Source organism: Pleuronectes platessa, unplaced genomic scaffold (genome assembly GCF_947347685.1).
Source record: "Pleuronectes platessa unplaced genomic scaffold, fPlePla1.1 scaffold_318, whole genome shotgun sequence".
Taxonomy (NCBI): Eukaryota; Metazoa; Chordata; class Actinopteri; order Pleuronectiformes; family Pleuronectidae; genus Pleuronectes; species Pleuronectes platessa.
The window spans coordinates 1-26175 of record NW_026518914.1 but is presented as its reverse complement, the minus strand read 5'-3'; the positions used below and the strand labels follow the sequence as shown (position 1 = coordinate 26175).

Here is a 26175-nt window from a genome sequence, read left to right as displayed (position 1 = left end):
GTCTGTAAGTGCCCTGCCACACCTGCACCTTAACTCACACACACAACCCGGTGTCTGTGGTAGACCTGGAGCAGTGAAGGGACACAATGGGGAAACCTCTGAGCCGTCCGGACTGCCTGAGGCAGAACCCTCGCTGCCTCGGGAAAGGTGATGAGGACGAGGCGTACATCGAGGATTGCTACGTCCCCCAGAGATCCATCTATGATACCATGAGGATCAATGAGCAGATTGACCAAGGGGCCAAACTGTGCCAGCCCTCTCGGAGCACTCTGGGTTCTGGGGGGGAGGGGAGAGGAGAGGGAAGTACACTATCCAGCAATGGCACCATTGGAACTGATATCGGTGGTGTGTTCGTCTCCAGGAGTGTAGAAAATGCCGGAGGAGTGAAGAAACTTGACGAGAGGGTGATCTTTGATGCCTTAAAGCTAACCGGGGATCTTCAGATTATGTCTCCACCAGTTGGCATTGTGGGTTCCGGTTTGCCTATCGCTCCGCCCTCGTCTGCCTCCGGGGGCGTGGCTGCAGTGGTGAAGAGGCGGCATCAAGGTGGCGATAAGAAGGACAATCCAAACCGGCGCTCTTGGAAAGCCTTCATGCCTCCGAGTTATCCAGAGTTTGCGGAGAGACTTGAGTTTTCGTCTGTTGAAGGATCAGAGAATCGCTCGTCTAGTGCAGGGATTCCTCTTTCTCCCCTGCAGCCCATTCCTTTCCACCTACCCCCATCCACCCCTACCTCATCCACTCCATCCTTGCCTCCTTACACGCCCTCCCCTCTATCGTCTGCTCCCCACACTCCTCCCGTCTCCTCCTCGCCTGCTTTGACACCCACAGTGAGTCCCGTGCCTCCTCTCCAGCAGCATCCTCTCAGCAGACAGAGACAAGTTCATCCTTTGCTGCAGAAACAACACAAACACACTCACGTGGTGTTGTCTCCTTCCAAAGAACAGTTACCTGCCTTACGCCAAAACCAGTCGCCCCAGGTTTCTAGAAACACACCAGAGCACAGCCCCAGTATTAGTAAACCAGTAGAGAGAAGAGTGCAGCAGCACAGACGGACCACTAGCTCCTCTAAAGCTGTCATCAGGCAGATCCCAGAGGAGCCGCTTGAGTTAGTGAAGACCTCAGATTCAGAGAGGGACTCCCCTCTTTTGGACCAGGACCTGGGGGACAGTGCCCCTCTCCTCCCACCAAAACCAGTGTTCTGCCCGCCCACCAAGGCCCGTACCTGGCCCCGCAGTATGACAACAGGGAAAAGAGCCCAGCTGGGGCTGAGGCACAACTTCCCAGTGCTCCCCCCTTTGCCTCCTCTATTAAGTGAGGAGAGCAACACAGATGAAGAATCCCTTTACCTTCTAGATCCCCCATCTCCATTCCTAAAGGAGGAGGAGGGGTTGGTGTATGGAGGTCTACCTCTCTCCCCCCTGTGTTAGTCAGGAGGGAGGTGATGAGGGGCTGCTGGGCTGGGGCGCCCCGGGCACTGAGCTCAGACAACGAACAGCCTCTGAGCTCAAATTTGAGGAGGACGAGCGCAAGATACTTGAGGATCTCGAGGATGAAGAACAGGAAGAGTGCAGGCGACATACCCGAGAGGGAGGAGGCATGGGAAAACGAAAAGCAAAAAGAAGAGGAGAGAGTTCTGAGAGAGGAACGGAGTGGGAGGCGGTTCTTAAATTAGAGAACAGGGAGATTATTGACCAGTCTTGGGATAAGGAGATACTGGAATCAGAGGGCTGGGATATAACTGGCTCTTCTGGACATTGGCCTTTATTGACTCCCCCTACAGGGTTTGGAGGCCCTGGGGCCCCTAGTGCCTCACCTTGCCCCAGCTCGGCAGCAGAATCAGATGACCTCTTCCTAGAGCTGGAGAGGCAATGTCTGGAGGATGAAGGAGAGGAGGGGGTGGAGATGAGTGTAGACCCTGAGCCTGTCGATCCTTACACACTCCCTTGTGTAGAGGAAGAGGAGAAAGAGGAGGAAGGAGAGACAGTCTGGGTAGATTTCCAAGCAACTCTTCCTCTAGTGAACGCTCAAGAGCCCGATAGCTTGGCCTCTGATTTTCAGGATGATGCAAAGGACACAGACTTAATTCACTTTGAGCACTTAGAGGATATTGGGAACTTTGACTTGATGCGAGCTCAGGACTGTGAAAAGGAACATGGTCTAATTGATGAAGACTGTGATGTTGACTTTACTGAGGATAAGGCAGAGGTTGAGGAGGAAGAAATGAGTTACCCAACAGACTCAGCTCTCGGCCAACAAGTGGAGTCAGACTCCAGCGGTGTCCACATGTCCCAACCGGACAGAACTGGTATCAGTGACATCACCCAGACAGACTGTGAACACGGGAAACCTGCCCAGACTGAAACCGACCCAGATAGCGGGGCATCGTCAGAGCGGGATGTGGAAGATTGTGGAGAAAGAGCCGCCTCTCCATCTCGCTGCCCTCTGAACCCTTACGCCGAGGAGCTGGAACAAGTGGAGGAGGAAACCGAGCAGGATGAAGGAGAAACTAAAGAGGAAGAGGAGTTAGGAACAGAGTGGGATGTGTACGACCAATCCGAGCCAAGTTTAGACGGCAGCGAGGGAGTTCTCATGGATCAGTCCCATGAGCCTCTGCTCACGGTTGAAAAAGAAACCGACAGTGAATGTACAAAGGATGTTGACGTTCAAACTTCCTGTCAGGACGATCCTGTCCCCTCGGAGATCAGTGAACCCGCCATGGAAACAACTTGTGACACAGAAGGGACGTCCTTTTCATCCGAGACTCAGAACGTTGCTGTCCCGACAAATGTATTCTCAGAAATGGACATACCCGAAAAAGACTCACATCTGTCAACAGAAGTGAGAACTAGCTCCCCAAACTCAGACTGTGCTCCTCCACTAGTCCCTCAAGAGACAGACTCTGCACCCCCGTCCTCTTTACCTCAGTCTCCCTCTAAATCTGACTCTTGTGGTGCAGGTCTGGACAGTAAAGACTCAGAGGCCTTTGTGATATCAGATAGTTTTGTTTACCTGGCTGTGTCTGCACCTCCCCAGTACCCCAATGACTGCCCCCCCTCTCCACTTGTGGACTCCATTCCCCCAAGTCCTGTCCCCAAACCTCCCTGCTGCCCAGACCCAGAGGACGAGGAAGGACACTTCCTCTCCCCTGACAGCTTTGTTTACATGGCAGCACCTGAACGGCCCCAGCCTGGGCCCTCAGATGTGGGCTCAGCCTGCGAGGACACTCAGGAGCTGGACATGGACTCGTACTCTGAAGGGACCCAGTCTGGGATGGATGGGGTAGAGTTTGTCCTCGGCTCCATGACAGGGGGACAGTGACTGGGAGTCGGACGGCTCCGCTCTGGACTTTCCTCAGCTCATGTCAAGGGACCAGGCCTGGGACCAACTCGAACCAGGCCTGCTACAGAGTCTGTTACACTGCCAGAGACAAACCAGGGGCCGGCCCACAGACCCCAGGAAGAGGAGCCTCAGACAGGGGCCACAGCTTGGCACACGGACCCCCTGTTAGAATCAGCACGAAGCTCGGAAGCAGAGGATGAATCAACAGATATTTTACCATTTTGTGACGATGACGCTCAGGCAGAGGTATGCGCTCTTTTGAAAACTTTGATAAATAACAAAGATAATTATTTCCACATGAAAATGATATTGTTCTGTTGGATTTGTCTGGAATCTATGAGCTGATGTCTCTGGTTAGACCTTGGAGCTGTTTCATGTGCAGTCATGATGTAACATGGGAAAAGACTAAATCTCTGCGAGGTGCTCACTTATCTAGATATTACCTCGATTTCAGTGCCAAGGAATTGAACTGACCTTCAGACACGTTGGTTTATTGATCTACTTTGTCTAATGAAAGGAGATTGTGAGGTGAAGAGAATTCGCTCAGCAGAAATTAGCTTCTTGAAATTGAAAGGATTCGATGCGGCCGAGTCACAACGTAGCGTTGAAAAAGAATTGGAGCCGGGGAGCCGAGCGTTTCGTGCAACTCATGTAGACATAGCATGGAAAATGTATGCTGGGTGGTACGGGGGGGGGGAGAGTTATGTAGACGCCATAATTAGCTAGCTGTGTTTCAGTAGTGGGGCTTTAGATGATTGCAATATGATGCACGGGGGGGGGGGGGGGGGCTTTGCGGCTTGTGGGAAACTTCTCTCAGGGCCACTCGGTGGATGTTTGTGTGTCTGTGTGTGTGTGTGGGTGTGTTTGGGTTTGGGTGGGGGTCAGTGCTAATCTGAAGTGCATGCACATATCTGAGCAGGATCACGTGTTTGTTTGTGTGAAGCTTGAAGAGCCGGTGCCTGCAGGCCTCCGCACAATGTTGATCTCAAGAGCGGAGTTAACGGCGTCTGTCTCCGGGGGAAACACACTGTTTGTGTTTACGATGCACAGAATGTTGTGTTTCCTCTCAAAGTCATGGGTGCTGGACACGTCCCAGGCGTTGTGCACACATCCAGAGCAACACAGGCTGAAGTCAGGGGAGCAGGAGATCTGACGTGGGTTCTGAGAATGTAACCGTCCATGTGACTGTGGCACGTCACCTCTGTGTTTGCATTCGAGTGTGTGGGCTGCATGTTAACGTGTGTGTGTGTGTGTGTGTACACCTGTATCCCAGTGGGCCAGTGGGTTCGAGCCGAGCTTCCCAGTAGCTGCTGTGACTCAGTGTCTGGCCCAGATTTGAACATTTCTTCTCGCTCACAGGCTCCGTTTCAAAGCTGATTCCTGCAGCATGATATTATTATATTAGTTGTCAGTTCCTCTTTTTTTTTAAATATACACAGGATGTCGTCGTGGCTAAAAACAAAACCAGATCCTCTGAAGATCAGTGGCTCTCAACCTGCCCACATTCCAAACCTGTCAGTTGAGATTCAGGCAGAGAAGATAAAAACATGGTTTTAACACAAGCAGACACAATCTGAGGTTCTACACATGGGTCCAATCCCACGATGACGTCGTGAACTGTGCTTTCTGTTTTATGTATTTTATCATAGTTTCCATCAGGAAGAAGTTGCCTGACCTGACACAACTCATTTCCTTTTTATGATAATATGAATTCTATATGTGTCTGTGTGTGTCTGTTTTTGTGTGTGTGTGTGTTGTCGCTCCACGTCTGTTTGTTCTCTCTTCAGTCACAGCCTCCCTGGCTTCAGTTTAATCTAATCACATGTTATGATCGCTCAGCCTCACATCGAGCAGAGGAGAATTACAGTCAATAACAAAAATGAGACATATTTTTGGGAAGGAAAACTATATCTGCTCTACGTCAGGCCTGCATGCAAGTACAGTTTTACTTTGTGTGCTTTATAAACTCCAGGAGACTTGTTGTGTTTGGCTCAAACTCGGTAGAACAAACTTTTGAACTGACGACACAAACTGTTCACTTTGCAGGAAGAGAGAACAGATTATTAAAAAGATGTGTTTTCTCTGAGCAGATAAATGATTCCTGATCTAAAACATGTAACCACAGAAACTCTGAATCCTTTTTAGCGATGAATAATAGATGATGATTTGGGTATTTTTGTCCCGATTTTGTTGACAAGGTGAAAAAGTTGAGATGAACTTCATGCAGCCGTCCCCTCGCTCAACTGACTCTCCTCCCGCCCCTAATTCCTCCCCCTCCTCCCCCGCCTCCTCCCCTCCATGCTTGGACGGTTTTGTTGCTGTGATAAGGAGGTGAGAGGTAAATACTGTGGCTCTGCTAACACGGCTACACAAACAGTGTGTGAAGTTGTCTGGGGAATATAAACTTAGATATGAGATAAGAATGTGCCAGGGCCAACACCGGAGCTGCTGCCCCCCCCCCCCCCCCCGTTCTGTCTCTGCTTTGTTTCTGTCTCACCTCTCCGGCATGTTGCTTTCTCTTGACTCTCACACGTTCCTCCCTTCTTTTATTTCTCTCTCCTCCACCCGGGGCTGATTCTCCAAATCACTTCTACCGAGGCGTATTCTGAGTGAATGTTAAAAACAATGGCTCGTGTTAACTTGCTGATTGGAAGTCAGTGAAAAGGAATGATGATGGAAGTAGAAAAATGGCGAGGACAGATAGTGACAGGGTTTTGGGAAAAAGACAAAGAAGCAGACACACACAGAGTTGTGACGGGCGACAGGGAGGTTGGGAGGAGGAGGCCATTGTTTTCACGGGGGTGCACCTTTTAACACGACATGGGGCTTTAGTGCAGAGATAAGAGAAACTCCACTGGCAGGCGGACACAAGCAGAAGGTCTCTGGATTAATATGGAGCTCATTTTAAAGCAGTGTGTGTGTCTGTGTGCGTGTGTGTCTGTCTTTGTGTGTGTGTGCGTGTGCAAACAACAAACAGGCAGACAGACAGATGGACGAGCCTTGCATGCTGTTTGATGAACTGGGGAGAGGGGAACATACTGTGCAGACTGACCAGTGGCAGTTTATATACAGACTGGGAGACAGACGTATCTGACATTGTATTTTTTCCCTTCGCAAACCAGCAGCTTTTGTTGGTTGTAAGTCGCTTTCATGGTTAAACGAGTCTTAAATACTGTCTCAAATCTTCTTAAATTAGGTCAAAAGAAGTATTAGTACATGTCACATGCAGTAATTAGAGGTCTTCTGCTGCTACACTGGGTATTATATTATATTTCAGATGTCTCATACCCTATATTAACTGCTACCCTGCAGATTTATACCTTTTTTAATGAGCTGAAATCACCTCTGATCCATTTAAAGAATCTAAACCAGATTAACTGTGACTGTAAGTTTTTTGAACATTTCCCCAATTTGGTTCCAAATGATTTTCAATACCAGATGGAAGAAACGGTCCAGAAACAGACGAGGCTCTGAAAGACGGAGAGAGAGAGAGAGAGAGAGAGAGAGAGGGAGAGAGAGAGAAACAGGTTGCTCTGGCAGCTCGTACATTTTGTGTTTTTGATTGATGTGATAATTCTGGTTCTGAACAAACCGCCTCCGGGGCAAACCTGTGAAAGACGGAGGAGTGGAGGAGTGGAGGAGTGGAGGAGGCAGAGACATTAACGAGCACAGACCAGCATGAAAAACAGGAAGGACATTTATCTCCCACCGCATTTGGATTTAGTTTCGTTTAAAATATAAAAAGTAGACCACATGTTCTAAAGCTTCTATTTGAAACCCTCTCACAACAGAGATCTTAAAGTTGCTCTCTCATGTAAATCCTACATCACTCTCTCTCTGCTGGTCTCACTGGGAGTTGACCAGCAGCACGAACATCCCACGATGGGAAGAGCTGTATTTGCATGAAAGAAAGGAAAAAGGGTCTGTTTGTGTTCAGAAGAATTAATATACGTTTAAAAAAAAGAAAAGGAGGATAATATGGTTAAAGCCGGTGTGTTTTGAATGCAGGTCACATTTGCATGAGATTTGTTTCCGTGTGTGTCGGACGTTTCAAACGAGGACGCTGGCTTCAGATCAGATTTATGAACCCATTAACCCCTCCATCCCCGTGTCGCTGGCAGAATGGTTCAGGATTTGGAAACAGATTTATTCCGTTTCCTTCCTCCCCCTGTTTCCTGGTTGCGTTAAAAGAGAAAGGAGGGAGTGAGGAAGGACGAGGGTTGAAAGCCAGGAAGAGCGAGAGACGAGGGCCGAGGCAGGAAGGAAGCGAGAGGGAGAGGGGTGAGAGAGAGGAGGTGAAGGAAAGTAAATAGGAGACGCTGATAGTCCTGTTGTTGTTGGTGGAAGTGAAGTGCAACTCAGGAGAAAAACTTAATATTCAGAGGATTCAATCTATTATATTCTTTTTTTAATCGTGGCAGGAGGGTCGGTTAAGAGACAACTTTTAAAAGAAGTTCAGAAAGTATACAAAAACACCGCAACCCCAGTTTATGCTCCCACAAAATCCAAAAGCTCCTGGGACATTTCTCATCTTCTATCATTTAAAAGGTGATGATTTTTGGATATGTCCACTACTGGAGTTTTTGCAGTAATGTGAGTTATTACGTGTCTCCTCCTCCGTCCCGATCCTGAAACTGACGGATGCTGTGGACACTCGTCCTCAACACGTCCGTCCCTCTACTCAGCTGTTATCAGCTCGACAGATGAGGGTTAAATATAGAGCATCCACACATATGTTCATGTACAGCAAACATACAGAACTCTGCTCAGACTCAAAGCCCAAGAAACTTCCATTTATTAGAGGTTAATGTTAATTCTCTGGAGTGAACCCATGTCAGAGTCATGTGTTCCTCTGGTCTCGGTGTTCCTTCTTGTACAGTAGTTTTAAAGAAACCTCACATTCCTGTGCTTCCTCACTCACACACAGGGTTTCACCTGATTCGCTGACTGAGGTCTTCACACATATTTTATCAATCAGCTTCGTTATATATGAGAAAATCACTTTTTCTGTTGATTTGTGTATTTGTGTTTGTGATTTTCTCACAGGACTGAAGTGTGTGTGTATAGCTTCAAACCACACCCACAGTCCTGATGATGCATATTAGTGGAATTAGTGTCAACCCCTCAACTTTAATTGTTGCTTGTAAATTGTGAATATTTAAAATTATGGAAAAAAAAACTTTAAACCAACTTTTCAGGGGTTCTACAGTAGGGCTGCAATTATTTGTATTGTCAATTAAATTCAAATTAAACCAGTGAAAGGTGCCCTCTATAATCTTCCATCACCAGGATGAGGTTTTCAAATCACTTGTTTTATTAAACCGATATTTAACCGCTCACGTCAACGCAGACGTCTCCTGTCGTCCCCGTGTCTTTATCGTCCGTCTCCACCGACCTGCGGCTGAGCTGAGAGAACCAGTAAGGGTTTGTGGTCCAGATGGAGGAGAGACTGGGAAGCACGGGGCGGAGGATGGAAGGAGAAAGGGAGGCAGCTGTGGTCAGGGGAGGGAAGAGGGAAGAGGAGCAGGAGAGAGAGGAAAGGTTGATGATATGCGAGGAAGAGGAGGATGACGAGCACAGACGTGATAGTCAAGTGTGTGTGTGTGTGTGTGTGTGTGTGTGTGTGTGATGCTGAGAGCTGGCGGAGGTAGAGAAGAATGACAAGTATGTGGGACATTTTCCAGAGCTCTGGTTTAGTGGATTCAACCAGTCAGAGCTGCTCAGAGACAGAAAGAGCAGAACGAGCAAATCCAAAGAGAAAAAGAGAGAAAGAGAAAGAGAGAGACAGAGAGAGAGAGAGAGGTAGAGGAGGAGGGACAGAAATGTAAACTCATACTATATAACATGTTTATATACATCCCAGGGTGTGTTTACATGATGAATGGCTGCAGGAACTTTCCCTGTTTTTTCCTTTTCACTTCCCCGCTATCTCTGACACACACACACACACACACACACACACACACACACACACACACACTCACACACACACACACCAGGCGTAGGGTGGAGTGGGTCGCGGCTGCAGTCATTGTTGTTCTGGCCGACAGACTTCCTGTTCCTAGCAGCTATGACGCCCATCGCCACAACACAGCTGCATCCAAACTGGACAGGAACACACACACACACACACACACACACACACCCACACACACACACACACTATGCACACTGCTCATTCATATTTAATCTTGCACAGAGATTCATACCTGCAGAACGCTTAATCATTTCTTTTCCACACACACATAATTACGCTCGTTGATTCACACTTTACACTCATGCAAACACACACACACACACACACACACACAGACACACAAAGTCTTGGCATGGATAACCTATAGTTTGATGCCACTCTAAATCAGGAGCACAGACCTGTGAACCCGTTGATTATGACCCGGACTCTGTTTAGTCTGGATTCACTGAAACCTGCTGAAACACGTTGAGTCGTTCAGATTCACTGTTCATCAGTTTGCTGCTTGTTGGATTTGACTGAATATAATATACAAAACATAATTAATGATGCAACACACTGCAACACACACTGGATGAATTATCACAGAACTTGGTGGAAGGATTTGTTATAGGTCAGGAAAGAGCATATTTCATTTTGATGGTGAATCCAGGATTGCAATTTGAATCATTTCAGTTTCTCATTGTTCTTCTCCTTCATTTTAACTTCACCCTCCTCAGTCACAGCAGATATTTGTCCTCAGGCTTTGTATTTACCAAAATGTGTGTGTGTCCTCGGCGTGTGAACACGTCTGGTTGTTTGTGTGTCGCTCCCGACTCTTTGTGTTGTGTGGCGTTTGGGGTTTGGCCGCTGCAGCGTTACAAACCACCGGCTCTGATTCTTCCTCTGTGGCTCGACCCTGAATGTCAAGACATGTTTCCAGGTCAGCGAGCACCCCCCCCCCACACAGCCCTGCAGCGCACCCCCGAGGGATGTGATTGTGTTTCAGAAACGACCAGAAGAAGAGAATTTCCTCTGCGGTCGTTCCCAGCGTCTCCACCGGTCGGTCGGGCGCAGCAGCAGTGGTGGAACTCCGTGAAACTGAGAAAGTTGTTTTGTGGATTTGGCAAAGTGTTTGATATGAGAGGACGGTTCACAGGAATCCAGCCCCATGGTTTTCCCCCCCGGACAGTTATTACATTAGCTGAAGGTTGTGGGGTTGTTTCTCCTCGAAGTGGAGGAAACCAGACGACTAGAGAAATAACATTCAGCATCTGGAGAAGGTTTTAATGGTTCAGCGATTAAGAAATGTTAAATATGACTTTCAGTTGTGTAACTGGGGGCCGTGGTCAGACCCTTGAATTCAACTGAGTGTCTTCCTTCACTGTGAATGACTTTGATAACTGACTGTACATTTTCTAGCTGTATTTAAAATATATTTAAATTGAATGGTTGTGGTTGAATCTCCTGGACCGAGCTTCAAACAACTTCACTGACAGGTTCATGCCCCAGTTTCCCAGTTTCCCCAGTTCCCCAGTTTCACCAGTTTCCCAGTGAGAGACTCCTCCGTCTTTTTTGCTCAGTGAAGTCGAGTCTGGTTTCATTAAGTGTCGCATGGCCGCTTCTATTGTCATCACAAGATGGCTCCAGCCCCACACGTGTGTTGGTGTGTGTGTGTGCTGCTGTAGGTCTGTGTGTGTGTGTGTGTGTGTGTGTGTGTGTCTGTGTGTCGTGTTGGGTGTGATTAAGTGAAGGTTGTGTGCACTCATGCAATTGTGCTAGTGTACTCCAGTGTGTGTGTGTGTGTGTGTGTGTGTGTGTGTTGTCGACTCAGCCTTTTCCAGGCGTCCCCTCACTCCTCTAACCCGCTAATCCCTGTAATCCCCTCTCTCCCTCCTCCCTCCTCCCTCCACCTCTCTTCCTGTCTCCCACTCCTCTCTTGTCTCTGCACCTCCCTCCGTCTGTCGCTCAGCCCACAATAACGACTCACTTCTATATGTAGGTGCCCAGTGTGGCACAGTTCACCTCCATTTGTCGTCACGCAGACTGAATGTGTGGTTTATTTCTGACAGCGTCCCCCTCTACTCTTCCCTCTTCTGCTGTTATTCATTCACTTATGATGCAGGGAGTCAATAAACCAACCAATTAACCCCCCCCCCACCCCGTGTCTCTCTCTCTGTTTCCCCAGGCGGTGGAGAGAGAGCAGGTGGACAGTATTCAACCCAAGCTGCAGCACGTGAACGCGGTGGGTCAGGGTTTGATCCAGAGCGCCGCCAAACACACGGACACGCAGGCGCTGGAGCACGACCTGGAGACCACCAACCTCCGATGGAACTCCTTCAACAAGAGGGTACGACACCCGCACACGCACAGACACACAAACACACAGTAAAGGTGTCAGCTGATTGGTCAACTGCATCGAAAGAAAGAGACTTTATTTATTGTTGTTTTTTTATTGTTGTTTTTTTAACCCGTCTCTCCTGTGTTCAGGTGGCAGAGCGGATCGCCCAGCTGCAGGAGGCTCTGCTGCATTGTGGGAAATTTCAGGATGCTCTGGAGCCTCTGCTAAGCTGGCTGAGCGACACAGAGGAGCTGGTGGCCAATCAGAAGCCTCCGTCGGCAGAGTACCGTGTGGTCAAGGCCCAGATCCAAGAACAAAAGGTAAAAAGAAGATTAAGGGATTTCAGATATGATAATATGATAATATGTCTTTTCAGGTATTTTATATCTTCAGGTCTCAGTTTGATGAGGATCGGTTTTCAGTCTGCTCACACTTTCCTGTTTCGGATTTGAACCTATGACCTTTCGAGTTCTTAACTTCTGCCGCCCACACATTCAAGTTTCCACTGAAAATACCAAACCCCCATTTACCAGACTTTGAATTCAAACATTGATATTCAGACAATGTTTGTTTCAGTGTCCTTTCACCACAAACAGTAGATATTTGAATGTCAAGCGCCCGCACACACACACACACACACACACACTCGCAAACACACACACACACACACAGTCAATGATCTGTCTGCCTGGCATCCAAACGGCCCCAGTTGACCGTCTGCCAGTCACACTGGCACAAAAACAGACCCATGCATGCATGGTGGATTCGTATTGTATTCACACACACACACACACACAGACTCACAGACTCACACACGCACACAGATTCTTTTCCCTGTTTATCCTGCAGACACTTCCTGTGTTTGTACACATCAGAGAGCTCCAGTCTTGACCAGCGATCAATCACAAGTGTTTACGTCCGTGACCGAGAGTGGTGTCAGTGTTTGGCTTACAGGAGAGTTAACTGTAGAGACGTGAATTCCACAGATGAACCGAGAAGCCAGGACCAGTTCATACTGGGCAGGGGGGGGCGCGCTCTATCTAAAGCAGGAAGGAAGTAGGTTCCTGTCTGTTGCTTTTTAATGCAACAACAGTTTAGTCCTGAGTAAAGTGAATGAAAGTTCGCTTCAGACCTACAAGTCGATTAAATTGTTAATAATTCATGTGTAGAACAAACTTTTTAAAAGATATCCTGAAGTTATTTCCTGAAGCACTGATGAAAAGTTTAAAGAGTTATTGATTAATGAAGTTAGCTCCTCTGAAAAACGAGGTCACGGGGGGGGGGGGGGGATATCTGTTACTTAACTTTTTTACTTATTAACTTTTTCTCTGACACAAATACCATCTTACAAAACTTTGTTCTGCCACAGAACGTCTTTATTGAGGCTGCAGTTTATATTTATATTATTTTATGGTTTCATGTGAGACTGAATATTTGAAACACCTCCTGTAGAAGTACCCTCTTGAAGAGTTGCACCAACACTGAGTGTGTGTGTGTGTGTGTGTGTGTGTGTTCCTGCAGCTGCTCCAGAGGTTGTTGGACGACCGGAGACCGACGGTGGAGATGATCCGAGCTGAGGGCGAGAGGATCGCTGCCACGGCCGACACTCAGGACCAAGAGAAGATCCAGACTCAGCTGCACGAGCTGGCAGAGAGATGGACCGAGCTGCTGGACAAGGCCAGCGCCAGGTCAGTGTCGGGGGGTGGTGGGGGCAGGGGGGTTCAGGGCCGAGGAGGACGTGGGTATAAAGTGTCAATCTGTCAACGCTGACTTGACCTCTGACCTCTCTGTGGAATGAGAAAAGAAAGGAATTCCACTTAAATACTTATGAGGAGGTTTCATGTGGCAGCCGTGGATAATCACGATCTTTAGGGGGATTTCAGTTTGTGATGGATTTAGACACAAAACAGCACAAACGTCAACTTTATCATTTGAAAAGAAAAGACAATATCACTGTAAATATGTTTTTATATCAGTGATAGTACAACATATTACAGCATTTTGTTTTTTGGACTCTGCTGAACTTACTTAATTAAATCTCTTAAGACTTTTCCCTTCATTCGGGAGAGTTGGTTTCTTTTGGGACAAACACAGATCACATTAAAAAAGTCATCGTGAAAACTTCAGATATCTCAGATTCGTCTTCTCATAGAAATGAGAATCCTTATTAAAAGTGTTAACATTCTTTATGCCTGGCACACGAATAATCCATTTGATCAGTTTATGAAATTCACCTGGCAGCCGTGTGACACATATTTACACAACGAGTGAGCGAGTGAAAGTAATAACACGCCAGTAAAAGCTCCGGACCTCCTCCTCCTCCTCCTCTTCTCCTGGTATCCTCATCACCCCCCCCCCCCCCCCTCTCGTCCCTCAGGCAGCGGCAGTTGGAGGAGCTGCAGGTTCTGGCTCTTCACTTCCACGAGGCCCTGGAGCCGCTGGGGGAATGGCTGAGCGCCACCGAGAGACGCCTGAGCTCCGCCGAGCCCATGGGAACCCAGACGGCCAAGATCTCCCAGCAGATCACCAAGCACAAGGTAGCGTCCGGCCGCTCGGGGACTGACACCGGATCTGTTCTTACCTCAGAGTGTGGAATCAAACAAAAGAGAACGTTAGGACTCAAAGAATTCCTCTCAGTCGCAGACTCGTCAGGTTCAACTTATTAACTTTACATAATTCTGAGATTCCAGTTGTTTGAGGAATCAAAGGGAAAACACAGACACACACAAACATAAAGGAAACTTAAAATACAACTTCATTTATTTAGTGTAACTCGGTGGAAACAAAGATCCACAACAACCAACAAACGTTTATCTACAACTTCAACTACTTCACTTCTTCATTAAGTTTTTATTTATTCATTTAATTTGAGTGCCTGGATTTAATTTAAGTTGTTGTTCGTCTCATTCATCCGTTGATGTTTATGATTTCCTGTTCATCTATGATTTTGTCATTTGCATCATCATATTATTTTATCTGTTTTTTCCATTGTTTTGCTTTTGTTTTCTCACTTTTCTTCATCTTCCTATAAAACACACACACACACACACACACACACAAACTGATACACACTAACTGATATATACACACACACAAACACACACGTACACTTCCCAGGCGATCCAAGAGGATGTGTCCCTGAGAGAAGCCGAGGTCGACCACCTCGAGTCCCTCAGCCAATCGCTGACCCCGCTCAGCTGCGCGGCCGACCGCGATTGGTTGAACGAGCGCGTGGGCGCGGTGAGGTCGGGTCACTCGGAGCTCACGGATTGGTCCTCGCGGCGCGCCGGCCTATTGGAGCAGGCGCTGGCCAACGCTCAGCTGTTCGGAGAGGACGAGGTAGAGGTGCTGAACTGGCTGGCTGAGGTTGCTCAGAGGCTCGGTCAGGTCTCCGTCCAGAACTACCAACCTCAGCTGCTGGCCGAGCAGCACAAACACACTCTGGTACGACTGCGTCAACACAATGAACGACAAAGAAATGTAACGGAGGCTCAATATTTACCAGTGTAACCAGGAAGCTCGGGTGAAGCCGGGACGTGATGACAGGAGCCGGTGTTTCCCTCCGAGTGAAACACGTCCACACACGTTTTAAATTTAAAACCATAAACACTTTGTGGTGGGAAAGATTGAGACCAAATAATAATTACCTGCAGCCTGAATCTCATATGAGCCGTGGGATCATGAGAATAAAGAGCAGATTTGAAACACACACGTCACTTCGAACCTTTTGGAAAAGTTCCCCCTGTTGTTGTTCAGGATCGTTGTGTTAACACTTTTCATCCCGACGTGTGTGAACTTTGATTCTTTGTCTTCGCTCAGTCGCTGAATGAAGAGATCGTGAGCAGGAAGAAGACGGTGGACCAGGCCGTCAAGAACGGACAGGCTCTGCTCAAGCAGACCACAGGTAACACAACACTGTGGTTTCCCCTCAGCAGCAACACACCTGGGTGTGGGTCCAACGCAAACACACAGAATCACATAGTGTTTATTGTGTTAGCTTCTGACTTTTAGCATCCATGATCAGAAACAGGTGGAAATCCTGTGTTTCCAAAAGCAAAGATTGTGAAACTTTAATTGCTTTTGCATTTATTTCCCCATTTTTTTTATGTATGTTTTCTAAGAATCTCTCCAAACTGAGTTCAGGCTCAGCAACAGAAACACGTCAGACACTCAAACACTGTTTTCCTTATAGTTTCACATCCAAACCTCATATTTAAACATCAGCTCCCTCCACAGATCATCATATTAGAGACTAGACTAGGAATAGATATAAGTCTCCTTCTTGACCGATCAGGATTATGAAAGCATCAGGACCTTTTCCACGTCCGTTCTCACCTCCTCTCTCTGACCCGTGTGTCGCTCTGCAGGTGAGGAGGTTCTCCTGATCCAGGAGAAGCTGGACGGCATCAAGTCTCGCTACGCTGAGATGACGGCCGGCAGCAGCAAGGCCCTCCGCACCCTGGAGCAGGCCCTGCAGCTCGCCACGCGATTCGCCAGCGCCCACGAAGACATCAGCCAGTGGCTGGACGGCGTGGAGGCGGAGCTTAACAACGTGGAGCCCGACGCCTCACCGGCCTATCAGGAGAGGCAGAAGGTGGGAGGATAGAGAAGCTACTGCCTCAGTAACAGCAAAGAAACAAAGAGACACTGGTTCTATTTGGTTTTATGAGTTAAATGTTTTCATCCACTCTCACAGGAGCTGAAGAAGGTGTCGGCAGAGAAGCGCCTGGTGCTGGACACGGTGAACGAGGTGGGCGGCGCCCTGCTGGACCTGGTGCCGTGGCGAGCCAGAGAAGGTCTGGACCGCCTGGTGGCTGATGGGAACCAGAGGTACCGCCAGGCGGATGAAACCATCACTCAGCGGGTGAAGCTGGTGCAAGCTGCCATCCAGAGGTCCCAGCAGGTGCTGCAGGCAGTTCCACCACAAACACACACATTTCAGCTGGTTTTCTTTAAATGACATGAGGTTTTTAAACGTGTCCTCCTCCTCCTCCTCCTCCTCCTCCTCCTCCTCCTCCAGTACGAAGAGGCCGTGGATGCAGAGCGGGCCTGGGTCGGGGAGACCGAGCGCAAGCTGGCGTCTCTGGGGCCCCTGAGCCTGGAGCCTGACGTGACCGTGGCTCAGCTGCAGGTGCAGAGGGCCTTCAACATCGACATCATCCGGCACAAAGACACCGTGGATCAGCTCCTCAGCACCCGGGAGGAGATCCTGGAGACCTGCAGTGAGGCTCAGAAGGAGGCGCTCATGGTGAGTCGCTGGTGGACGAGCTGCATGAGGAGGAAGTCACACATCATCTGAGGGACAGTTTTTAATATCCGTGTGTCTCCTCCATCTCCTCCAGGTGAAGACAGATTCTCTGAGCGCTCGTTACGAAGCCGTGAGCCACAACCACGGCGAGCGCTTCTCGGCTCTGGAGCAGGCTCAGGTCCTGGTGGCTCGGTTCTGGGAAACATACGAGGAACTGGAGCCGTGGCTGGGCGAGACCGAGACCCTCATCAGCCAGCTGCCCCCCCCAGCCATCGACTCGGACGCCCTGCGGCTGCAACAGGACCAGATGAGAGTGAGAGAGGAGTTAAAGTCTTTTCTTTCTCTACTGAGGCACTGATCTGAATGTTCACCTCATTCCCTCGTTCCCCTCGTTTCCTCTGCAGCTCCTCAGGGAGTCGATCGCTGAGCACAAGCCTCACATCGACAAGCTGCTGAAGATCGGACCCCGGCTGGCGGAGCTCAGCCTCCAGGAGGGGGCGACGCTGACCCAGCGCTACACCAGGTCCGAGAGGCGCTACCTGGCCATCAAGGAGGAGGTGAAGGGTCGAGCCACGGCGCTGGACGAGGCCGTGTCCCAGTCTGCACAGGTACGACTCCCAGTGCTCCCAGTTTGAGACTCAGTGTTCCAGCTACAGGCTTGGGTCTTATAAGTGTAACACAACTTGCTCAAACTTTAAATGACATTTCTCTCCCTGAACTGAAGATGTTTATTGAATGAAAACCTCGTGACACCAGTGGAGATAGAAGATGTTTTATTAAATGCTGTTTATTGCCCCGAGTCTGTTTACAGCTCTTTATGTAGCGTCTGCTGCCCCACATGAAAAAACACAAACAAGATGTCATTACTCAACAGCACGAGGTTCATGTGACTGTGTTTGTGTCTCTGTCGCATGTTGTGACACCGAATGATAACGAGGATTTATTGTGTAGCTTCACAAGTTCAGCTGAGGTCACATTTTATTATTTTACAAAGAGAACGAGTCACGTGTTATTCTTCTTTATCACATCACGTCTTCATTCGTCCTAGTTTTTATTTTAGTTTTTCTTTCCACTCGGATATTACCAGACATTTTGTTACTGTATGCATGTCTCTGATTTAACTCATTGAATTGTTTCTCCTACCCCCCCGCTCCCTTCAAACTGATCCACATGTTCCTCCTCCACCTCCTCCTCCTCCCCCTCCTCCACCTGCATCACTTTGTCCTTGTCCCTCATCTCCACCCTAAATGTCCTTGTCTCTCCTTCCTCATCCTTTAACCTCTAATCTCCCTCATCATCGTCACCCGTCCATGCAACCCGTCACCTCCTCCGTCCCGTCCCTCGTTCATTGTGGATGTGCTGTGTGTGTTGCCCCCCCACCCACCCACCCACCCACCCACCCGTCACCATTTTCTCCATGGTCACTGCTCACTGCATCACCCAGCTGGTAGAGGTAAGACCACAGACTGACCACGTCCACCTGAGGCTGTGGTTACGACACGTGATTTGGTGAATTAACCAGATGTGAAGCCACTAAACTCATTCATCATATTCTTCAAGATAGTAATAATAATTCTGGATTTGTGCTGTTTATACTTAAATCTCGACTGTGGCTTCACTGATCTCCACATTGATCCAAATCATGTGTTTGCCTAAGTAACCACGAGTCGGATCTAGATCTGTTAGGACCGGTTCCCTCTGTGTCCGAATGTCCACGTGAATTAAATCTAAAACTGAGTCGAGCTGGTTTCAGTCTCAGATTTCAGATTTAAACTCGATTCAGTCATAGTCGTCCTGTTGTATCAAGAGAAATCCTCCTGTTGTGTATTTTTACTTCACTCAGAAGTGTAAAGACGTTTTTAGATCCTGTCCAAAATGTCTCTCGAGTCCTTCAGAGTGGACTCAACTGTCTTGATAGCTTCCTCTTGTTTGGTAGATCACGTCCAGCTCGACCTGGATGACACCATGAAAGTGAAATACTGAGATATTACACATGAACCCCACAAGGCTTCAATTTGATTTTTGTAATCTCTGTAATTTTTAAAATCCATAAAGTTAATACATACTGCTACAGACGCCCACATAATATTTCAGTATTTTCCCACTTTCAGAATGTCACACAGATTTTGAGAAACCCAGAACCCTCCACACACTCTCTCTCTCTCCTCCTCTTCCTCACAACCTTTCCCTCCGCCTCTCCGTCCGTTCTCAGTTTCACGACAAGATGGACCCCCTGCTGGAGACCCTGGAGGGCGCGGTGCAGCGGCTGAGGTCGCCGCCCCCGGTGGCGGCCGAGGTGGACAAGATCCGGGAGCAGCTGGCGGAGCACCGCGCTCAGGGCCTGGAGCTGGACAAGCTGCTGCCGAGCTTCTCCGCCCTCTGCGCCCGGGGGGAGGAGCTCATTGGACGAGCCGCCCGGGACGATCCTGCTGCTCAGGGTGAGTGACAGGGACGAGCATGTGACTTTGAGACTGACAGACGGGGGGGGGGGGGGGTCAACACAGACATTCATTATCTCACTTTATTCTATTGAGGAGTATTTGTTTTTAAAGGGTTAAGTTTTGGAGAAAGTGTCTCCACCTGGAATTCAATTCATTATATTAATATATTGATGTGATGTCATAGAGACTCAATGCAGGCATCATCCCTGCAGGATCTGAGACCGTTTGAAACACTAGGTGGCGCTGTGATCAATATTCAACCCAAAAATGTAAAACATTTGCTAATAAATATAATATTAAAACCAATATTAATGTGTTTATGATCAAATAACAGATATATAATGTAGTTGACAGCTAAAACTGTAGTTGTGTTTCAGTATCTTTAAAGGTTGATTTAAATTTCACTTGTGTATTCATTGATTGATGAGCAGCTGCACATTAGAGCAGGATTATTTTTATGTTTCTATATTAAATGTTTTACGTTCATAATAAAGGACGTTTGGCAGAAAATAAACAAAACTCCAACCAATTACTTAGTAAATAACTAAAGAGCTCAGTCAGATCTTCAGTGTGTGTCTATGACAGTTGTCGTTTCAGTTAAGTGAAAAATTAAAACTCTATATTTGGCACAAAGGACTGAGTTGAAGTCGAGCTGCGTCACAAACAGACTTCTGTCGTCTGAGGGTGAACTCCTCCGATGTCTTGAGGCTCGAGTTGAACTGATTCACCGACTGAACAAGTGAGGAGAGTTCATCTGTGTGTTCCTCGAAGCCGGGGGGGGGGGGGGGGGGGGGGGGGGAACAAATGCCGAATCACACAACCAGCTCCTCCTGCGTGTTTCTCCCAAACGCCAACACAACGTGAACCCAAACACAAGCGTGTGTGTGAAGCTGCTGTGCACAGAGCGATGCCCTCGAGCCTCGTGAAGCTGAATGAACCACTGTGCAGCACCGGGGGGGGGCGAGGAGGGAGCTCACTAGATGGCAAAGCAGAGAAAACAATGTTGTTCTTGTTAAAAATCATCTGAAATCTTGGTTTAAACCCTTTGACTCTCTCTCTCTCTCTCTCTCTCTCTCTCTCTCTCTCTCTCTCTCTCTCTCCCCCCCCCCCCCCCCTCTCCTCCAGCCGTTCGCTCCCGCCTCCTGCGCCTGCGCTCGCTGTGGGACGAGATCCGGCAGCGTGCCGAGGAGAGGGAGGGGAAGCTGAACGACGTCCTGGACGTGGCCGGGAAGTTCTGGTCCGACGTGGCGGCGCTGCTCAGCACGCTGCGAGACTCCCAGGACATCGTGAGGGAGCTGGAGGACCCGGGGGTGGACCCCTCGCTCATCAAGCAGCAGGTCGAGGCTGCTGAGGTACAGAGGGAGAGGAGATCTGTGATATGAATGTGTAGATGTGTCGAGGGGCTGTGGTCTGATCGGGTTCTTCATCTTCTTCCTCTTCTTCCTCTTCTTCTTCGATCAGGCCATCAAGGCCGAGACGGACGGCCTGAGGGAGGAGCTGGAGTTCGTCAGGACCCTCGGGGCTGACCTCATCTTCGCCTGTGGAGAAACCGAGAAACCTGAAGTCAAGAAAACCATCGATGAGGTGAGATCAGGACATTCAGTGACTGGAGAAGATTAAAATGCTTCTAATGTTTTTTTCGTGCCCACTCATGTAACTGTGTCCTCCTCTCAGATGAATGCTGCCTGGGAGGGTCTGGACCGGACCTGGAGGGAGAGGATGGAGCGACTGGACGAGGCCATGACGGCGTCGGTGCAGTATCAGGACGCTCTGCAGGTTGGTTCCTCACAGACTGAGAAACCAAGCATATCTTTCTATCACCCTGTTCACTTGCTCCAGCTCACCTGTGTCTCTGTTTCACCTCCAGTCCATGTTTGACTACCTGGACAACGCGGTGATCAAGCTGTGCGACATGTCGACTGTGGGAACTGAGCAGGGAACCGTGAAGCAGCAGATTGAAGAGCTCAAGGTAACAAACAAACTTTACTTGTTTTTATAAACGGTATTCGTCCATATTTAACGTTTTGAATTCCCTGTGCTCGTCTTTATGTCCAGAACTAATCAAATACTTCCATCCCCTCTTTTCCTCCACTCTCTCCTCATCCCCCCGTTCGCCCCGATCAGATTTACAAGGTGGAGGTTTACCAGCAGCAGATCGACATGGAGAAGTTGTGCCACCAGGGGGAGCTGATGCTGAAGAAAGTGTCCGACCAGACCGACAGGGACATGATCCAGGAGCCGCTCACCGAGCTGCGCCACCTGTGGGAGAACCTGGGTGATAAGATCAACCAGAGACAGGTAATGAAACCAGTTCTCCCATTAGAACCACCCTGAGAATCCCACTGAGCCTCTATCTGTGTTGGTTTCTGTCGGACTGCGTGTATCTAACAGCTGCTTCTCATTACAGTCAGAATATTCTAGCTCCTATTTTTAATCCCGCTCTTCTGTCTTGTTCCCACCACAGCACAAGCTGGAGGCTGCCCTGCTGGCTCTGGGTCAGTTCCAGCACGCCCTGTCTGAGCTGCAGGGCTGGCTGAGCCACACACACACCACCCTGGACTCTCAGCGACCAGTCAGCTCTGACCCCAAGGCCATCGAAATCGAGCTGGCCAAACACCACGTACGTGTTCTAAATGCAAACTGGAAAAACTGAGACTTCTTCTTCTTCTGGTTTTTTTCCCAGCTCTTCTTCTTCTTGATCGGGTTCCATTCAAACCAGTTTGAAAAGAGGCTGTTTCTTTAATCGAGACTTTTCACAGGGAACTTATTTTAACCTTCACCATCGTCCGTTCAGCTTCACTCTTGTACATAAACAACAACTTGTTCCCTGTAACACGCGTCCTCCTCCGTCCTCCCTGTCCCAGGTTTTGCGTAATGACGTCCTGTCCCACCACGCCACGGTGGAGACGGTGACCGGAGCGGCCGCCGAGCTGCTGGAGTCCTCGCCCGGCGATGAAGCCAGTCACCTGCGGGATCAGCTGGAGCAGCTCAACCAGAGCTGGGAGAACCTGCTGCTCAGGACGCAGGAGCGGCAGAAACTACTGGAGGCCGCTCTGCACCAGGTACCCACACAGGGATTTAATAATATTCATCCTTTAACCAAGTTCTGTAAAAATCCATATGGTAGTTTTCACGTAATCCTGCTGAGAAACAAATGTACACATGGGCAAAAACTACTAAAGGTAGAAGTAGTATTCAGTAAAGTAAAACCGTTATGATGAAAGGCTTCTCCTCTACTGTTTTAAAACCTTGTTAAGGTTTAAGAGTTCATTCTGATCTGGTTCTCCCGCAGGCTGAAGGCTTCCACGGGGAGCTGGAGGAGTTCCTCCAGTGGCTGAGGAGGACGGAGAGCCAGCTGTCCGCCGCCAAGCCGACCGGCGGCCTCCCCGAGACGGCCCGGGAGCAGCTCCAGCAGCACATGGTACCAGAGACTCACAACACACCTCTACACACGATAGAGACACACACAGGGTTCGGTGCAGGAACAGAAACTTCATGTTCGGTTAACACAAAGAAATGTTTTTGTGTGAATAAGCAGTTACAAGTTATGATGTGTAAGTTTCTCTAATCACACGTTAAATGTTTATCACAATCTTTAATCACTTTCTTATGTTAAGCTGCCGTCTGTAAACAGCTGATTAAGTTTCCAGACAACATTTCAAATCGTCATTAACAGCTTTTAAGAGCAAATAAAAGTTTTTACGAGCAAAGTTTCCAGCTCGATCTCGTGGAGCAGAGTATCAGCTCACACATGCTCATCTGGTTGAATGGAGACACTTGATATAAGTTTAACAGCAGCCATTGTCCCGCTCGTGTCTCTTCTGTCTCCAGGAGCTTCAGGCTCAGCTGGCTCCGCGAGGGGACCAGTACCATCGCCTGCTGGACCAGGGAGAGTCCATGCTGCTGGCCCGGGGGGGGGAGGAAGCAGCGCTCGGTGCCACGCAGACCCAGCAGAACCTGGGCATGCTGCAGAACAAGTGGGCCAGCCTGAACACCAAGATGGAGGACCGCAAGGTGAGACTGAAGCTTCATGATCTTCCTCATCTGTTCTTTGCTGTTCCGTTGTTTTCTTGTGACCTTTGAACTTTTTGCTTGACAGGCCAAACTGGAGGAGGCTGTTTCTTTGGCCACTGGCTTCCAGACGTCTTTGCAGGACACCATCATCTGGCTGACCCAGGCCGAGCAGACCCTGAACATGGCCCAGCCCCCGAGCCTCATCCTGGACACGGTGCTCTTCCAGATCGACGAGCACAAGGTAGATCCCTCCAGATGATCCAGTCATGAGAAGCACTGTCCATCAGATGATTAACTGTCCCTGACCCGTCCTCCACGTCCCTCGTGTGCCTCCAGGTGTTTGTGAACGAGGTGAACACCCACAGGGAGCAGGTCCTGGCTCTGGAGAAGGCCGGCTCTCAGCTTCGCTTCGCCAGCCTGAAGCAGGATGTGGTGCTCATCAAAAACCTGCTGCTCAGCGTCCAGGCCCGATGGGACAAGCTGGTGCAGAGGTCACTGGACCGCGGCCGGCACCTGGACGAGGCCCGCAAGAGAGCCAAACAGGTAGGAGCCGGATTCATGAGCTGAGATGGGATGTGTGTGTGTGTGGACGGGTGAGTCTGACTGTGTGAAACCCTCTGTAGTTCCATGAGGCGTGGAGGAAGCTGACCGACTGGCTGGAGGAAGCCGAGAAGAGACTGGACTCGGAGCTGGAGATCTCCAACGAGCCGGACAAGATCAAGATACAACTGACCAAACACAAGGTGCCGTCGGCCATTCCTCTGCTTACATGAGGTCAGTGTTTCAACTTCTCTCCCGTCTGTAACTCTGTTTCCCTCGTGAACACACGCAGGAGTTCCAGAAAGCTCTGGGCTCCAAGCAGCCGGTGTACGACACCACAGTGAGGTCGGGTCGGGCCATGAGGGACAAGGCCCAGCTGCCGGCGGACACCCAGAGACTGGATCACCTGGTGGGAGAGGTCCGGGACAAGTGGGACACGGTCTGTGGGAAGAGCGTGGAGAGGTACAGAGGGGTCCGCTCACTCAGCACAGCTCTGGATAAGAAACACATGATGATTAACATCTCCTCTCTGCTCCACCCAGACAACACAAGCTGGAGGAGGCGCTGCTGTTCTCAGGTCAGTTCGCGGAGGCTCTCCAGGCTCTGGTGGACTGGTTGTACCGAGTGGAACCTCAGCTGGCTGAAGACCAGCCCGTCCACGGAGACCTGGATCTGGTGTCCAACCTCATGGACTCTCATAAGGTCAGTGCACTAAACAGAGCTGGTGATAAAGAGCGTCCTGCTGAACTCTGCCTCCCTAACACCGTCTCCTCTCCAAACCCTCCAGAGTTTCCAGAAGGAGCTGGGTAAGAGGACCGGCAGCATCCAGGCCCTGAGGCGCTCGGCCCGGGATCTGATGGAGACGGGTCGCGACGACACGGCCTGGGTCAAAGTTCAGCTGCAGGAGCTGAGCAACCGCTGGGACACGGTGTGCGCCCTGTCCGTCACCAAGCAGACCCGCCTCCAGCAGGGGCTCAAACAGGTCCGAGGAGAAGCTGAGGCGTCAGAGTGTGAACCTCCACCTCCACTCGTCCTCCACTAACACTCATGTGCCTCTGTTCCTGTTCTCCGTCAGGCGGAGGAGTTCCGGACGGCGGTGCAGGTTCTCCTGGAGTGGCTCTCGGAGGCGGAGCAGACGCTGCGGTTCCGCGGCGTCCTCCCGGAGGAGGCGGAGACTCTGCAGGCGCTGCTCCACACACATCGAGACTTCATGGGCACCGTGGAGGAGAGGAGGGGGGGCGTCAACAAGGCCGCCGGCATGGGAGAGTCCATCCTGACGCTGTGTCACCCGGACTCCATCACCACCATCAAACACTGGATCACCATCATCAGGGCGCGTTTCGAGGAGGTGAGCGATGGAGGGACAGGAAGTCAGCAGAGAGTTCTGTTTCCTGTCGGGTTCTGGTTTCTTGTGGGGAGAGCAGGGAATCTGTGCAAAGCTTCTGAATCCTTATTCAACCAGGTCTGTGGAAATTAACAACTCTCTCTCTCTCCAGGTGCTGACGTGGGCCAAGCAGCACGAGCAGCGGCTGGAGACGGCTCTGACCGAAGTGCTGAGCAACGCCAACCTGCTGGAGGAGCTGCTGTCCTGGCTGCAGTGGGCCGAGACCACGCTGGGTCCAGAGGGACGCCGACTCGCTGCCTCAGGACATCACACAGCTCAAATCCCTCATCACAGAGCACCAGGTGGGTTTCCTACATCCCCCCCCCCCCCCCCCCCCCCGTGTGACTCCTAACCCTGGCTGTGTCTGTACTGAGCGTGTCTGTCGTTCTCAGACCTTCATGGAGGAGATGACGATGAAGCAGCCGGACGTGGACAAAGTGACGAAGACGTACAAGAGGAAGCCAGCGGAGCCTCACAGCAGCCTGTCGGAGAGGAGAGGGGCTCGTACGTCCTCCTGTGTTTACATCTGTGCTGCAAATATTATCATCCCCTGCTTCTTCAGGACAACATGTTCTGGAAATGTGCAGATGACTCATTTTAAACCTCTACAGGCAAACAGCAGCAGCAGCAGCAGCAGCAGGCGGCCATGCAGGTTCCAGGAGGAAACCCCCGACTCAACCAGCTCTGTGCCCGGTGGCAGCAGGTGTGGCTGCTCGCTCTGGACCGCCAGCGGAAACTCAACGACGCTCTGGATCGACTGGAGGAGGTTTGATTCACTTCACAGTCCTGACCAATCACAGCTCTCACTTTTAATATCAGATATTATGTTTTTTGACATCGACCCGCGTTATCGTTCTCAGCTCAAGGAGTTTGCCAACTTCGACTTTGACGTGTGGAGGAAGAAGTACATGC

At 49.7% G+C, this 26175-nt stretch overlaps 1 protein-coding gene across 1 annotated transcript; it reads left to right on the top strand.

Annotated features, from left to right (window-relative positions):
* Nucleotides 1–7: 7 nt before the first annotated feature.
* On the top strand, nucleotides 8–26171 carry LOC128436311 (microtubule-actin cross-linking factor 1, isoforms 6/7-like; the record flags this gene model as incomplete). The annotated part of the gene is given in 37 exon segments (XM_053418102.1): nucleotides 8–1425; nucleotides 1784–3282; nucleotides 3322–3588; nucleotides 11484–11645; nucleotides 11786–11956; nucleotides 13158–13324; nucleotides 14014–14173; nucleotides 14754–15080; nucleotides 15456–15540; nucleotides 16004–16230; nucleotides 16333–16539; nucleotides 16657–16884; nucleotides 16979–17197; nucleotides 17289–17492; nucleotides 18329–18337; nucleotides 19097–19322; nucleotides 20451–20677; nucleotides 20787–20909; nucleotides 21000–21101; nucleotides 21193–21294; nucleotides 21450–21623; nucleotides 21790–21945; nucleotides 22190–22387; nucleotides 22618–22746; nucleotides 23157–23339; nucleotides 23425–23580; nucleotides 23676–23882; nucleotides 23963–24082; nucleotides 24172–24341; nucleotides 24422–24581; nucleotides 24667–24861; nucleotides 24955–25227; nucleotides 25376–25495; nucleotides 25497–25565; nucleotides 25656–25767; nucleotides 25875–26029; nucleotides 26124–26171. Coding segments are annotated over 37 exon segments (8676 nt in total), but the record flags the coding sequence as incomplete, so codon positions are not given.
* Nucleotides 26172–26175: the final 4 nt, after the last annotated feature.